Here is a 17,527-nt window from a genome sequence, read left to right on the forward strand (position 1 = left end):
ATTTCATTGCCTAATCATAGATGTCTATTGTACCTTTTATGTTTTGAATCATAATTGCACTCTGTTCCCCAACTGTAATAATGAAAGACGTTTTGGCATATGTTTATATCGATTCCCCTTTAATAAAGCACTTAAGACACATACTTGCATCCCACTCAAATTAATGACTAACATTAACTTTGAGTACATTAATTTCACCGGGATTTAGACAAATGGCAATTTATATGGGCACAAAATTGCCTCCTTTGTTGGATAGGCAGGAGTCTCTGAAGGGAAGCCTTCGAACGTCTGTACAATGTGCAACTGTTTTAGCTAGAAATACGTTGCACTAGGGCATCCGTGTTTTTATCAAAATAACCGTGCTAGCAAAAAACATGTATCTGCTGTACTGAGATACCTTTTCCAGCTCCTGGTCCGGAATAATCTGAACTATAGGAACATTTTCCAGTAGGTATAACAACATACAGTGCATGCGAAAAGACAAAATTAATTGTACACCATACAATGTGTACACCACAGTATTGAGAACAAGCTATCATTAGGTATTACGTAAATAATTCAGTATATTCAATTCCTAATTTATAAAGGTTATTGCCTATATGCTTGTCTATTATTCTTGTTTGCGTCAGGACTAAGTGGTATATGAAAATAAGGAGGAAAAAACCCAGCAAGAATTATGCTTACCTTATTCCCTTTTTTAGCCACTGTTCATAGTTATCTTAATTAGTTAGAACCTGCAATGAAATATTCCGGGAAATTAAAACAGATTAAAAATGCAGAAGTAAAAATGCCTTCAAATACAATAAAGTCAATATTCCTTCTCAGTATCAAGTCCAGGGCATATACTGAACTAGCCTGTTTCAGAAGCTCAGTGCCACCTGACTTAATGGGAACTTCTCATCAAAATAAGTGGATTTAAAGAAATAAAATTGAGATAAATTCGAACAATGTAGTCCCTTTCTTTTCCAACAGAGAAGTTTCTCAGAATATTTAAATACATTTTGCTAGTCATTTCCTAATTAATTTTCCAACATTTTGACCTAGCAGTACCCATAGCTACCAACTGGCTTTGCCGCAATGCATTTTTTCCACTACATGTTCTAGTTGAAAACCCAAAGTGAGCAGCTGATACGGAATAGCTTAGCTCTGTCTAACACTTGTACTGCACTCTATTTCAAGGGAGCTTACTCTTGCCGAGCCTTTGGGAAGCACATGAACACACGTGGACCGGAAAAATACCTGTGAGACCTCAGCAGCTGGAATAAACAGGAGAGTATTTGAAACTATACTTACTGAGGCCAGAGGTTCTCTTAATTTAAATTGAAGAAGGTCATCCAGCCTGGAATAATCTCCCTGACTATTCAATTTACACATAAGAGAGGTATCAACATTTCCTTTTTAAAAGGTCTGAGTCCGTCTATTTCTTTGTTTCCTTAACACATACCTCAACCAAGAGAAGCAGCATTAAGATCAAAAAAGAAATCTTTTGTAAGCAGAAGTCATATGTCCAAAATTAAACAAACAGAATCAAACATTTACTAGAAAAAAATGTCTTTATTAATTCATTAATTCACAATACAATAAATATTGGGATCACACGTATGAGGGACCCAGCAATGCTCAGACTCGTTCACACCACAGAGCGGTTTGACAAACGAGCCCTCATCCGCTGGCATCCTGAGAAGAAGCCCGACTACTATTTTTTTATTTTTAATTTTTCACACGTAATCAGTAATTTGCAGCATATATCAGTCATTTCAATTGACGTTAGTCAGGCTTTTAAAAGCAATTCTTAAGGACCATCCCTGGCAAATCCTTCAGGAAAAAAAAGCACAATCACAGTAGCTGTCATTACTCTCTCGCTGTTGCCTCTGACACGCGGGCTCTGTAGCTGTGAATGGGTGTTTCGATTTACTTCAAGGGACAACAACCTTTTCCAGGAAATGAGGAACAGAACGCGCTGCTGTTCAAGACACAGGAGCAATTTTCACACAGTCCACTCAGCGATTCTAAACCCAGGAGAGCTATATTACTTCTGAGAAGGATGGCGTGCCTTAGTTTCACACCCCACATACACCGAGGACACGTTTCCTTGAGATCTCTTTACTTGTTATCCCAAATTACTATTTTGAACTTTATAATAAATGAAATTAACTCCTCTTTCCATTGATTTGTCGGCAGGGGCAGACAGCTCGGTCTGCTGGATGCACTGGCAGGACAGAGAGGAGAAGCAGCTTTCACGTGGCTTAATCACCAATGGTTTCACTGATGGGTAAAAAAAAAAAGGAACTGCAATAGGTAATGGCTAGCAAGAAAAAAAATCTTGCATGAATACACATTACAGTTCAGTCGGAAGTGGGGTGTTCCTCACAGCAAAATCTCTGGAGACCGAGATGCTCAGTATCTCAATGTTTTGAAATATTAAGCAAAAATTAAAAAAAACCACCCTAATTTACTATGAACTTTCTGTGTGTGTGTAAAGAGCTGGGAAAAACTAGTAGGGTTTTTGGCTGTATCATACTCATAAGACATTTATTAAAGGAAATGGTAACTTCTGAGGGTGCAGGTATGCACACATTTATATACAGATCTAAAGTTTTCATCATTTCTTCTAAGGGCAGTTGCAATATTCAGGCAGTGTTTCAACTACACTTCCACTCAAAGTATTTCTTTTGAACTACAAGCTTATGGATATCTTCACATATGAAAAATGGCATCAGCAGATCTGATAAGGGATGCCCCTGGCAGTCAAACTCTGTCCTCTCTTACAGACCAGAAACAGAGACCAAAAATCCAGAAACTTTGTAAAGAAAGCATTTACAATTTCTTTTTTTGCTGTTCAAGTCAGAATAGATCTTTGAAAATGGAGTATTCTAGTATCAGTGAAAGTGTGATAAATGCCATTACATCACAGGGAGGTCTGATCACTTTTTGTCTAGTAGTTTCTCTGACAGGCACAATTCTCAGCGTAAAAAACCCCAGATTTTGCACTTGAAATAAACCAACCATTTGTCCGTGTTACCTGTTGTAGCAGTGAAATAGCAGACAAAGAAAAACCAGCAAAGATATACCTTATCATCAGGTTATTCTTCCAAACTGTGCAACAAGGAGGAGGACAGCTACAAAAATATCCAATTCCACACACAAAAGCACTGATATAAATTAACTGCAAAAAGGACACATTTTGTTTCACTTCAGGCTGATCTCTTCCTACATGCACTATTCTGCTGTAAAGGGTGTGAGAAACGATGTGATTATACCTACCAAAATGCTGGCAACTGCAACTGGGATTGAAATTCAGCGCAGTTTGATTTGTGTTTGCCTTTGTTGAGCTACTTATTTAACAGGGCTCCACAAGAGAAGCTTCACTAGCAGACTTCTGTTTCTGTATTGCCAGAAATTAGCCAGCATCTCCCCCTTCTGGATAGCAGGAAAATAAGCAGAAATTTGCCACAGACTAATGCTTTCTTACTCTGGCCAATACTCGGGGGGGAAAAAAAAAAAAAAAAAGTTTGCAGATAATTATTTTCTCTCTCTGTTCTGAGCAGGAGCATTTCCTTTCTAGATCACTGTTTAATCTAGTTCCCTTCAGTAACATGTTTTATTAAAGCCAGCCCTAAATCCATTCAGATGTAGTACCCAGCTCATCAGTGAGGAAATCTTAAAATCAAACCAACAAAATATATCACTGTGTCAGCCAGATTTCAGCATTCTATTAAACAGAAAATGCTGCATGAGTTGGATTATTAGTGGTTTTGATTCTACTCGTAGGCGTTGCTTAATATATGGTGTTCAAGCAGTAATTTGTGAGATGCGTCAACTGAATTAGAAATTTCAAGAGTAGGCATTCACCATAAAATTCATCTCTTCCTTTAGCACCTCTGAGCTCATTCATTCTTGGCCATCACCATAATGTTATGACCAAGCTGCCACTGATTGATCCACTGGGATTCATCCAGTAGCAGCAAATTCAGTGAGAAGTGATTTTTCTAGTAAATTCCTGTACATATTACATTTTAAAGAAAAAACCCAAAGATGATTCCTTAACCATTGTTTCATGCTCCGGGAACATGTTTCTACTAGTGAATACCGAGTTTCTGTGTTCAAGATTAGGATCAGCAATGAGCTATATCCAAGTGCTCCGGAGAAAGTACCATCACCAAAATTCTACGGGAGGCCCTGTCCAATTCCTGCCGTTGTATGAACATTACGGGAGATACTTCTGTTGGCCGTCAGTCGTGCCAACAGAGAAACTCAGATGACAACTGTTTAATTTGTAGATGGCCTCAGATGTCACTGGCCTCAGTTATGTTTACATATATAAAACTCTGATTATTCCTTAGCTCCCAGCAAGAGAAGAGTTGTTGGCACTTGGGAAGAGAGAGATTTGTTACAGAGAACTGCCTTGGGTTTAGAACAGTGATGGTGTGAGGACCATTTCTTTGTCCGGTTGTGAAAAAAACCTGTCTACAGGGAGAACAAGAAAGATTCCTGGAACTTGAACCATTAGAACTGTTCTAAGTCTCCCTTTTCTTTACAATGTATTTTGTGCTTTTTTTTCCTTCTTTCCAGGGATGGTATTTAACCTCAGCAGCCTGTGACTGTTGCATCCAAGCCAGAACGCTTTGTAATGTGCAACTTGGTAATTTCTTCAGCACAGGTAGGGTGAATGCCAATTGTCTTCATGAGCTGAGGATACGTAGCACCACATCTACCAAAAAAAAAGATCCACAAAGTCAAACCCTATTCACCTGAAGTAGGTAGAATGTCCTAAAACATTAAAGTAACTCTGCTCTTGTCCATTTTATCAGGTAGAGGAGTTGCATTTATTCTTCAGACAATGCTGTTACTTCTCAGGCCCTTACACAACAACATTTAAACGCCAGCTTCACTACACTGTTAGGTAGGGAAGAATTGTCAGAAGAGTTGAGACAGAGAGAATTAAGCAATTTATCCCAAGTCACCACTGAGCCTATGGCAAAAAACACGACAAAACTGCAGCCTTCAGCTTTTCTTGTACATACACATGTGTTTCACTGAGACTCCAGATGGAAAAACACACACATACACACAGAGAAAGAAAATCTAATTAGAACTGCTGGCAAGAATCTGCTGAAGGAAACAATACCAGAATATTCTTCCATGATCTTAGAGAAAGTCTGGTGCTTACACTGAAATTATCAATGTTATAAGCAGGAGGAAAAAAATCTCTCATTTTGAAAAACCAAACCAAAACACACCACCATCAAAAAACCCTTGAGCAAAAATCCCACTTCCTTAATTCCTTTACGTATGCAATAACATTCTTAGAATTGATGACTTTCCTTTAAGCTGCTATTCCTGGCAGGTCCTGCTATAAGAATAGCTGAAATGGCCCTAAATTTAAGAATTGTTTCAAGCTCCCTATGGAATAATGTTCTCTCCCTCCATAAACACAGGGAAGAGAGCCACAGATGTCTTCTGGTGTTCCCATCAACATCCAAAAAGGCACCAACAAGCAAAAAGTCATTGCTGAGCACAGATGTTACTGGAGTACTAAGAAGGGAGGGAAGATGGAAAATCATCCTTTGGAGAGGCTGAAGCAATACTAATATCTGACCAAGAGAGCAGCAGCTCTCACAGCGGGTGTTTCACTGAGAGCTCTGGATTTGTGAAATACAGTAAGAAAGCAATACAAGAATCTGACCTGCTGAAAACCCCTCACTGTGGCTGAAGTTTTCATTTCCCTCAGGCGAGGCAGAAAAACACTCCAGTTTCACGTGCTTCCTCTTCACTGGTTATTTTGGATAAAACTTCAAAACAATGACATCCTAAAAAATGCAGTTCTAGAATCTATACCACTGGCAATTAATGGACTACAAACACATGTTGAAAGTGTGCACTGAGGGTACACTGCAATCAGTGATTTCCAAGATATTCCTCACATGATACTTGCAGTCCTGCCTTCTTAATCCTTTCTGCTTTTCATTTATGCTATACTCACTCACAACTGTAAGGCTAAAACTGCAATCAAATGGTGATGATATTTTAGGAAAATAAACACCACAATTGCAGGTGATTTCTTGTATCCCAGCCTACTTTCCTCAAAGAGGAGTTAAAAACTATAATTTAGTAATGTAAATACACAAATTAACATTTGTGAAGATGTGAATCAGCAATAAGAAGGGAAATGAAAACACAAATAAAAAATAATCGTAGCACACGAGGAATAGCAGGAATTCTCCATTTAACCAGAGAGGACCCAGAATCATTCCTTACTCCTTCAAAGGGAGGGCTTCTATATTAATATTTGAGCAAAATCTTAAACATGATCAGGTCACAAAGGTTCACCTCTGTGGTTAAGTTTGTTACTGCAGTTATCAGACAGCTCCAGACAAAAGTACCTCCCCTCTCCCATCACCCTATGGAGGTTTTTACCTTATCACAATATGGCTAGCTTATACCCAAGAAGTACTAAAATTCATGCAAGCTCTTGCTGAGCTTTTGAGAAGCAATGGCTGTGCATATTTAAAGATGAGATTAGGAATGGAAATGCTTGGCAGGTGTAAAGAAAGGTTTTTATGAAAAACACAAGTATCCTTTTAAAGAAGTGATTTGCAAAACTACACAGTGATTTCCCACCCTGTGCATAGAATGCAGAAGCAGCTACACTTTGAGAAAACTAACATTAGTGAGTTAATGCACAATTTTATTTTTTGCTTTAACTATATGAAGCCAACAATATACTTTCCTCAGTTGTTCCTTAACTATATCCAGTATTACAGTAACTAAATCCAGTACATCTTAATGAAGAACTGCAGTATTTTTAGTGAAAATATGTGCAATACTACATAAAAGTAACAAAAAGCATGGATTCTTTATAGTGTTGCCAAAACTAGGCAGCTATCTTTTATAATCTTACAAAAACTTAAAAAGCAGGCTTTAGAAGCTAGAGACATTCTTTTGTACTTACTTGATTCCAAGAGCAAATCCTTGAATAACTTCGCCTGCATTTGGTCCAATGAAATGAAGGCCAAGTATTCGCTGCTCTCTCTCCCGTAAGCACACCATCTGAAAACAATACAATACATTACACAGAGATCTTTTCTTAGAACATTTGAGGCATGAAGTTGAATTAAATGAAACTGAAGTGCCTTGAGATCCTAGTTCAGCTGTTTATTCCCCGTGTGCCAAGAACTTATGCACTTGCTTAAGTCTTACTGACTTCAATAGCTCTTACGCTTGTCCTTAAGCACTTTCCTGAATTGAAGATTTATTAGTGTATTTCTGTGAGACTTCAGGGAGCCACTAACAATCATTTCTGGTAAATTGAATACTTTGTTGTTTGTCATTTGTATGAAATCCTTAAAATACCTTCTGTAGTCTAGTAACTGGACTAGTGTTTTTTTGATGCTGAATGACCACTTTAGCAATTCCCCAAGCCCATTACTCTCAGCAGCTGATGAGCTGTACTGCCAAAGATGCCCACCACCAGTTCCAGGATATTTTCTGCCACTGGGACTCAGGCTGTGAACGCTTACAGCAGCGGGTTTGGTGAGGTACATGTGCCACTTCAGCCACAAAACCCGAAAAGGAGTCAAGCTTGGAAGCAGCCAAAGAGGAAGGCGAGTTCTTAAGTATCTGGGAAGGCCTGAGTCGCTGCACACTGAACTGTCATCAGAGAACTTAATGAAAACTTTTTAGTTCCTCTAAGGACCCCATCTTTATAATTATAAAAAGAAAGTCAGTCTCTCCCCATGCCCTCCCATCAAGCAATAAATCATCACTAATCTAATAGATTCTGCTACTCAGTAAAGGCTTGGATGCTTTGATTAGGAATCCCAGGAACAGCAGCGATCCTGGCGGGGTACTTCAAATATTGAGGAGTTTTAAAGAAAGAAACCCTCTTGCAGGAGAGTTTGAAACTTTCAAGTTTGATGTTTTTTCATGTGTTTGGGCATTTAGTAGGGACTATATTCAATATCACCCAACAACTATTATGCTATTACTACTTCACATTCTAATATTTACTTAAATTGACATAATTTAAAGGGAATAGCTAAAAAGAAATAGCGTCACCTTAGTTGCACTGATCCTTGGGAGGGTTAAGGTAAGCTACCAAGGCAGTTAGACAAATTAGATGGGACAAAATACAGTTAGAAAAACTGGTTGCAACTACTGACAAAGGATATTCCTTACATAACACAATAACAACATAACAATTTGTGACGGACCTACAAAAGTTACTACATTTATTCAAAAAAAGATTGTTCCCTGATACTGAGGAGAAAAGAAAGAAAAATAAAATTAAATTAAAAAAAAATATATTCTATCAACACTACACCTTATCTAAGATTCTCTACTATGGGCAAGTGCATCAAAAACCTTTTCAACACTGAAACAACTGGACACATTTAAACTCCAACACTTTGGTCTAAACCAGGACATTTTTGTTTTCATGAGTAAGACTGAGCAGTTACTCTAGGTTTTTAAGCCTTATGCTTAATTTTTTCTGAAGGTAGTTTACTTTCCCCAAGAGATGGCAACTCATATATTATACATAACTAGTTAAGAACTTTTCTGGGGGAAGCAGAGATTAATCTCTATAGAATTTGGAATATTTCTGAGGACCTTAAGAGCAGTTCAAAGATGGTATCAATCAGCAAAATGTCAGCTCTGAAAAATGCTAATATCTGTAGAGCAATTTCAATATGCAATAGGACATGTAACAAATATTAAACATTTGAAGTTACACTAGAGAAACAGACCATCACCAAGAAAATATCTCATCCATCTTGTGAGGTTTTTTTGCCAAAGAGTCCTCCTTAAAGCTGGCTGAACCATACCTCTTGTTTTAACTTAAAAGGAAGTTAAAAGCTCATATCACTCACTTTCATATAGCATTGAGTCGCATCTCTTTCAGCCACTGTAAACTCTAAAGGTTTATAATATGCATGGTATACCTGGCAGGGAAAATAATAACACTTTGCATTAGAGTTCTATTATGTCAAAACCTTCCATTTAGTATTATAATGACGACTACTACAGACTACTACTACATATTTATAATGTTGTATACAAAAATTGATTTATTTATAGCCTGTTCATTATTTTAAAGAAAAATACGGAAAGCACAATAAGAGTTTGGCACAGATCTTTATTATAGAACCATTAGATTAATAATGAAACTGAAAACAATTACAATCATGTTACTCAAACCAGTACCCCAAATTAAAAATATTAATTTTGTTCCTTTAAGTTTCTCCTAGAAGTTTAATACCCTGTTTACTGAAAATAATCCAGGAAGTTTTCCATATCTATAATAATGTAGACCACAAGATAACCCAAACTGTAATTTTTGTATTCTGAATAATAAATGCTTATTTTTTCATTAATGATTTTGCCCACAGGGTAACAGTTTCCATTGTGACCTGGTGCAATATTTTTAAAGTCCTGAGCTTTTCTGAAGACACCAACTCCCCAACTGCAAACGTAGTATTTTTGGGGGACCAAAAATTTTGCCTGATACAAAAGTGAAACTTCTGTCTTTTCACAGTGCAACTCCGACAGGAACTGTAAAATAAAAAAAATGTTTTCATACCTCAATATTATCTGACCCATAACTCTGCACAGCCACCTCTTCCGACAGTCCAACACATCCATATTCCAAGGGAGTGAAAACTGTCGTAGGTACCTGCTCGCAAGGAAACAGAAAGTGGGTCCGATGAACCATAGGAAGTCGCTGCCCGGCAGACACGGGGGAGACTTGTCCATGACTGAGCAGTGCGGCTCCGGCACACACATCTACTTTGGCTACTGTCAACGCTGGATTCCAGATGACAAAATGCAATTCATTTAAAAATTCTTAAGGAAAAAAAAAAAAGCATGAGATTTGCTTTTTATTATTGAAAAACGAAACAACTCACATTGTCATAGTCCATCAGTTCTGAAGACTGGCCAAAAAGACGCCGAGCCAGCAGTTTTCCTGCAGCTATTGCTGTGGGTGTTAATTCAGGACGGCCCTAGAAGAGAGCACAAAGCTTTGTTTTAACTAAGAGAGAAGCAGCATCCAAGGATTTCTCCTGGGACAATGGTCAGAGGAAAGCCAAATCTTTGGAATTCCAGCCTAGTAGCCAGGACTCCAAGTGGAGAGGGCAGTAGTAATTTCTGTCCAAACATGCTTTTAAGTCTCTGAATGTAATATCTGTCTCAATGGGGAGGGAAACAAATGCCACGAATGAAGGTCAAAACCTTCTATCTTATCATCTCAGCTCTTGAAAAGCAGAGGGTATTCACGCGCCAACCATTCACTTCCCCCTTCTTTACAGAGTAAGTCATCAAGAAATTTTTCAGATAGTCTTTTTAAACCAGAAGAAGCTTTTTAAAGCAACAGTGTTTTTATAACATCAGACCTTTTTAAAAAAAAAAAGTGATCTGACACATTTTTACAGAACACAGACACACAACGTAGCTATTTGTAGGCACTATTACTGACTTCTGTCCTGGTCCTGGATCGGAGAAGTGGAACCTATGGTTGAGCTGGATTAAAGCGACACAAAAAGAATTGCTATTGGCAAGTGAGAACTTCCTGCAAGTGAGAAAGGGAATGACAGCAGGACATGACCAGGACACGCTCCAGTTCAAGCCATGAGTCCTGGCTACTTTTTCTATCCAACCAGGACTCTGCAGGGTGCCAGAATCCCAATTGTGAGTGCTGGCACAACACCACCGGAGTATCAGAACTCCAGGGCTAGCCTTAAGCAAGCTGGAAGTTTTTGCAAGTTGAAGTCAGGCATTTTCAAAGGGATTTGTTGAAGTCTAAGGAAGAACAGTCCATGTAAGTTAATAAGATGTAACAAACTTCATAAATCTAGTAAAAAACATTATTTAAGAATTTATCCAAGACGTCATCAAGATGCTTGTCTGAGACGAGGAAAGAGGTCACAAATCTAGAAGAAATGATATGGAGGCATAAGAAAAACGTAACTGAAAAACAGGCTTTATAAAACATGTGCAGTTTTGATTCATACAGGTCCTATCTAGATACAACACTTGTCACGCTCCCGCAAAGCCCCACTTGGAGGTCGTCATCCAATAAGCCCTCAAAACCAGCCTTCAGCAGAAAATAAAATAAGGATTCCCCACCACACACGTTCAAGTTTTTCACACTTTTTTTTCATTACGCTAAAGTTCTTCAGCATTTACTGGAATCCATTCCTCTTTTCCAGCTTATCTGTTCTGTATGTGGCTGGATAGATTCTGTATATAGTATTAGCTACCATTTACTTCAGAGCACATACCATAGCAAGTATCTGCACATTAATATGCATTATTAATAACCACTTAAAACTTCCATTGCAAAAAAACAAACCGAAACATTATGTCCAACCTCATAATAGAAACTACAATTCTAATTATTAATGAAGACTAATCTATTTTTCCCCACGGCTCATGACAAATCACAAAACTTCAAGTGTATCCCTTTTTTCTGCCTAAGATCCATCAAATCATGGTTTTTCAAATCCAGCATTTTGACTTTCAAGTCTGTAAATGTCATTTACCAGATGAAATTTGCCATTTGTTTTTTCTTATACACATTTGCCTGAAACATGGCTGCCAATCATTTCTGTAGCAGGAAATACAGATGTTGTTTTGGCATTCCAGAAATGAATAGAAGATTGGAACGAGAGATAAAATTGTGAAAGCACTACCATGCATTCCATAAAACCCAACTAATTACTAAAACATCCATGCAGATAAAGCCCAATTTCTCATAAACAATGACTTAAAGACCTTCCTTGGTAAATATTTGAAATGAACATTCACTTTGCAGTCATGTGTAGAACTACTCTGTTGATTATTATGGATATGAATTGTTCATAAGAATCCTCCAATGTATTATACATTTAAACGAGATGGCTCCTAAGAGAGTTTAAAAAGCTTTGAAGTAATGTGTATTTGTTCTAACACAACTCTTTTTGGTCTTATTTCTACTCAAAGCAACATACTGTACATTCCACCTTCTCTACACATCTTTGTTATAACACCCTTTGAAATATGACAGATGTATAGTGGCGTGACCATATGATAAACCTCCTTCTGAGAGAACTTCTTTATAGCGTGTGCCATGCTTTTCAACAAGAATACTACTGGAGGAAGAATTTTAACACAGAGAGTTTACATTAGCACTGGAAAAAAAAAAAAATCGAAATAAAATTCCAGCTTGATCTTCCTCATCCTGGTTACAGGAGATGAAAATGCCTAAATGCAATTTCACCTGTCAGTTGAAAAGATTATTTTGCCAAAGCTCGAAAAACTTTTTTTGAGAGTAGACAAACTGGCTGACCTCTGTAAGGGTTTATTCCCCCCTATTCTCCAAGTGAACAGCTTGGATAACATTAGGGTTCCATTTGCCATACAAGGGTGCAACAAGACACCCATGCGCACATATTTCCCCATTTGTGCCAGCTGGGTACGACTCCCGAACGAAAACAGTCATTCCGAGCACATCGGGACAGCAGCCTTTCCCCTCTCTCACTCCCCTTCCAGCCAGGGCACTGCATTAAAAAAAAAAATAATAAAGTAGTTCTTGCTCTTTGGTAGCAATTTAGTCTATTCAGCACGATGTGGTAAAGGAGGGAGCAGGAGGGCTTGAGGTTGCCTTGCAAAGGTTTGAGCAATAGCACTTTGTCGTAACAAAAAGACTGCCAGGGAGAGAGCAGAGGAAAGAGAAATCATGAGCAGGAACACTGGAGAAAAAAAAAAGAATCTTATTCTTATAAGCAATATTGGGGATCAGTGATGCTCATTCACAGGAAACAAGATTCCCCTTCCCGTGCTTTTGTGGTAGGTCTCATCCGGAGTATCCCACACCAAGCTCTGCAGCTCTGTGGTTCTTAGCAGGATGCACTTCATTCTTCTTGTGCATTTGAGATGTGCACCAACACAGAACTTTCTTTCGCTGCTGGTTCCCATGCCAATGAAATTTATTATCTAAATCGATTCTGCTTAAAAAAGGACAAAATTAATTTAAGTGTTCAAATAAAATAAGCTTTGTTGCTTAGCAAGTGTAATTACACAGCTCACATTGTACTGGAGTCAGATAAGATAATGCCAATAATTTCTTCAATCTTTAAACTCTATAAATACATGAGTACTATACTGCAATTTCTTTAATTCCCTATATTGAGCCCATACGCAGATAGAAGCTTAAGAGAATATTTCTACAGAGCACTGATTTAACTCTTCTGTTCTTCCCCAGTTGTACACTGGACACAGCATAGAACTGTGTTGCTGTTTTTAACACTGACATTTAGAAGTGCCTATTGAACAACTCCAGTTCAAAAATTGGCACTAATAAGGACAAAAGCAGGAAAAGGAAATCCAAGTTTTAACAACAAAATGAAAATGACAAATAAATGAAGATGTGATTTTTTAGATCCAGAGTAGGAAAGAGGAGAGCATCCTGCCTCCAACTTCATATTTCTTACTTTACTAAATCCTCAAAGGGCAGAAGACAAAAAAGTCCCCAAAAGGAAATTACTTGCCCAAAATAACACTGCAGATTGGCAGCAAAATGAGCAACAGAATCTAGGGCCCTGCCGGCATCGCCTCTAATAACTGCTGGTTGGATGACATTAAAAAGAGAAGCTTGGAAAGCAGGAGGCCCGAGCGAGGCGTGTCCCAGGGACCCGCAGGTGGAGGGCACCGTGAGCAGGGAATACCCCAGAGCAAGGGGTGACATGGACAGAGGGACCCTGTGTGTGACGTGAGAAGAGAGAGAGAAACTGCCCATAATCCCAGAGCTCCGAGTGACTGGACAGGACAGAGAAGCTGGGGAGGGCAAGGGGAAAAAAAAAAAAAAAAAAAAAAAGGATAAATAGCTGAGCAGGAAAGAGTTTTAACACAGTTTAAAAGGAAACGGCCAGTCGTTCGCATGAAGATGGAGACAGACAGGAAGAAACACACGTCTACACAGAGGGGAAGAGGTCGGGAACGGTTGGCAGATTTATGAGATTTAAGTGTCCCTGGCAGTTCCAGAGTCCAGTCAGAAATTTGCAGGGCTATTCCCAAGACATTGTGTAACCTGTTACATCTCTTCAAAAACCCAGAGCATCTGTAGGGTTTATAAATTTGGGAGACCTTTAAAACATTTTAAACACGGCAGAAAGAGAAATCTTTTAAAGATCTCTGAAATAATACTGTATATGGTCTTTGGATATTGCTACAGTATTTAGATTTACCAGACTTTTAAAACAGATGCCTTCACTATATCAAAACCAATCTTGATAGGAAGGCATTGCTCGACTCCGTTCAGTTCCACAATGGGTGAGAGGTCTCTGCATCCTGCAGTGCCCAGCCTCTACACTCAACACAGTGCCCGCATTTTCCAGGAACAGCCGGCAGTCACGAAAACACCCTCCTGGATGCAACTGGACAGTTAAGGATCCAGACAAACATTATTTTTTATGAAGACAACATATCTGAAGATGCCTAACTTACAGGAGATGCTCCGAATTCTGTGAAATGAGAATTGAGGGACTGAAAGTATTTGAGTGCACTTTGATCAAGACAAGACATTCTTGTCATAGATAACTGAGGACTATCAAATAGCAATAGATTAAGGCCACAAAATTATGGTTTTGCATCTATAATAAGTAAATAATTTTGCTGAAGTTATAATGTCCCTTTCTTTAAAAAAAAAAACAAAACCCAAACCACACCTCATGTTTACTTGGCATAATCATTCAGAAATCATGAAAGGAAGTCAAATGCATTTAGTATTTGCAGAAATTTTTCTTATTCTAGAGGAAGACACTTTTGTCAAAAGCATTTTGTGTCAGGGAGCAGAAATGCTGCCTTGTGACTAGTCTCAATTAAACCCCACAATACTAAAAATGGAATTACAGAACTTCTCGGTCATTCCCAGTAAGTGTATTCAGTTCCAGAAGGTAAGAACTGCTTTCACTCAGCATTCACAAGCAGTATGAAGTCATACATCTGAAGTGATAAAAACATTATTAGAAAGATAACTGAAGTGATAAAGACATTATTATTAGCCTCTGACCAATGATGCATTCCCTGATAAACATCAGCAATAATCTCTAATGCTGAGATACTTCACAAGATCCATGTGAAGGAATTTACTGACCCAGGTGGCTGGCACAAACACCACAGCTCTGCAAAATGAAAAAGAGCAAAACACCAAGATATATGCTAGAGCATGACGACATCTGGGGACTAGTTATTAGTCAGGAACAAAGTTGGCTTCCTGTTATTGTAAAATAGTTTATGTAGACTCCGTACCTCTGTTATGTCTCCAATGGCATAAATGTGAGGAACAGAAGTAGCTTCACCAGCATCAACAATGATCTTTCCAGTTTCAGAATTAGTTTTCACTCCAACTGTCTCCAAATTGAGAGTTTTAGTGTCAGGGGCTCGGCCTTAAGGTAAAAAAAAAAAAAAAATTAAAGTAAAAACCATCAAAAAACTTCAGCAGCGTTAACTTAAAAAGCTGGCATCCTCCACTGGAGGTTTTTAAGAACTTTGTGCTATTTGATAGTCCAGTTCTCATACTGAAAAAGCTGTGAGGGTGGGAAGCAGGGGTAGGAATTTCTTTGTGGAAGGAGCTCTATTGCTATTGCCTTTGCTCAGACTGTTGCAGAGAAAGGTTTCCTTTAAAAATGCGCGGGACAACACACAGTGCAAACTCCACATGATTTATTGCACATTCTAAATTCAGTTTCCTAATGTAGCATGAACATATATACAATAACTAAGCAACTTCTACATTGAAAATTTCCAACAAACATTAACCCAATGGGACTCAACAGTAACAAGAGCCTGTTGTGCACACTTGTGGATAAAAATAATGCTGTTCAACATTAAACATTCCTGAAGTCCTCTTTTCTTGTTATCTGATACACTTATCTTCAAGCTTTTTTAGTTCCCTCAGCTTGGATGAAAAACTTTACCAACTTTGCTCTCAAGTCCTTATAATGCCGAGTTATTTAGCTCAAACTCTGTATTTGAGCTATTTCTGTAGAGTTTAGAAACAGTACTGCTAGAGTGTAGAAACACTATTTTAAATGGATTTAAAAACAAAAGAGGCAAATTCTACCAAGCCTTTATTACAGCTTCCTCCTCCAACGATTTTAAATTATCTCATATTTAAAAAAATATTTTTGTAGTGCTTTCTGCATAGAGTTACCACTTACACCATTAAAGTCTTGATAACATTACACCAAGCTTTCTATAAAGCATCTGACAAAGCAATTCCTCACCCAGAAACTGGAATCTTAAATCCTATCTGATTTTTCAAATGTATTTGAAGGTTAATAAATATAGTGAAATTATCAGGTACTCCCAAAATTTGTAGGGATACACAGGATCATACAGAAAAGATTACCTCAATATATCCAAATGAAGGAAATTTTATAACATTGCATCTGTTTTGGAGGCTCTAAATGAATAAGGCTATATCTGTATCTACAGCTACATTTATAGGTCTCCTTTGCGTGAGTCATGGTTTTGTGTTTGAAGTTAATATAGAGCTATAGCAAAGCAAAACAAAAAGGGAAACGTGTTTTCATTATAAAAACAAGCTCTTTGATGTTAATGTAGGAAATTATTAAACAAAAGGAAAACCTGGCTTGTCAATACAGACCTAATTATATGTAAACATATGATTCACTGCTTTATACATCTGCCATATCGCCAGGCCCCCCAAACAATGTCACATCTGAATGCCTCTGTAAAGACTTCTGTGTATTAATTTCATCTGGTGAAACCAACACTTCCTCTGGGAGCAGTGACTGAAGCTGTCGGCACTTGGCTATCTGTCTGTCTTCCCTCCTGCCGTCCCCACGGGACGCAGATCTGCTGTTCCTTCTCTGCCCCTGCTCCCCAGGCCTGATGCTATCGGGCAACAAAAATAATAAACCTCCAGGACCTTATCTTGGCTCGGATGTGAAACAACTTCCTACCGTTGTATTTCTTTGTGTATTGAGAGTAAAGCCTGGATATTCTGCAAATGGACAGCTAATGGGGTTTTCTAGTTTCCCCTTTTTCCTGCCAGGCAGAGCCAAGAGAAAGCTTAGCACGCAATGGCAGGCACTGCCAGAGGAAAAAAAGAAAAAACTGTCAATAGAGTCATTTAAAGACCTGTGACAACAACAGCCGAGTTTATCAAATCTGCAGGATAACACTTAACCTTTCGATTCCAGCCTGCTTTAACATGCGCACAGCTTGATATTAATAGCTAAGGGTTACAAAAAATGTGTTGCTACTCAAAGCGAAATTTCTCTCTCAACTTTACTGCCTAAATATTATTTCTGAAAGCAAAAATAAAACTTTAAAAAACTGAACTGAAGCTTTATTGGCCTTTAGCCCTATGCTGGCTCACCTCCATAAGCCAGAGTTACACTTGCTGATCTTCCCCTCAAATTCAGTAGCTCAGTTTCATGACTATCCAATATGTCTTGGCAAGTTTTAATGTCAAATTAAGGAAATGATGATTTTTCCCAGGCACTCACTTACCTGTATTATA

At 38.2% G+C, this 17,527-nt stretch overlaps 1 protein-coding gene across 3 annotated transcripts in view; it reads right to left on the reverse strand.

Annotated features, from left to right (window-relative positions):
• Nucleotides 1-1,537: 1,537 nt before the first annotated feature.
• TXNRD2 (thioredoxin reductase 2) overlaps nt 1,538-17,527 on the reverse strand; it is a 30,208-nt gene continuing 14,218 nt past the window's right edge. For 2 of the 3 annotated variants that reach the window (XM_074159550.1, XM_074159552.1), the window contains 6 exons: nt 15,286-15,422; nt 9,906-10,001; nt 9,581-9,673; nt 8,871-8,942; nt 6,953-7,050; nt 4,537-4,711 (listed from right to left, as the gene is read on the reverse strand). In XM_074159550.1, the coding sequence (XP_074015651.1) occupies nt 4,588-4,711; nt 6,953-7,050; nt 8,871-8,942; nt 9,581-9,673; nt 9,906-10,001; nt 15,286-15,422 (620 nt within the window). In that variant the 3' untranslated portion in view covers nt 4,537-4,587. Of the gene's footprint in view, nt 4,712-6,952; nt 7,051-8,870; nt 8,943-9,580; nt 9,674-9,905; nt 10,002-15,285; nt 15,423-17,527 lie in introns of all 3 variants that reach the window. The other variant, XM_074159551.1, reaches the window with a different exon arrangement.

The sequence above is a fragment of the Numenius arquata genome, chromosome 16 (assembly GCF_964106895.1).
Source record: "Numenius arquata chromosome 16, bNumArq3.hap1.1, whole genome shotgun sequence".
NCBI classification, from domain to species: Eukaryota; Metazoa; Chordata; class Aves; order Charadriiformes; family Scolopacidae; genus Numenius; species Numenius arquata.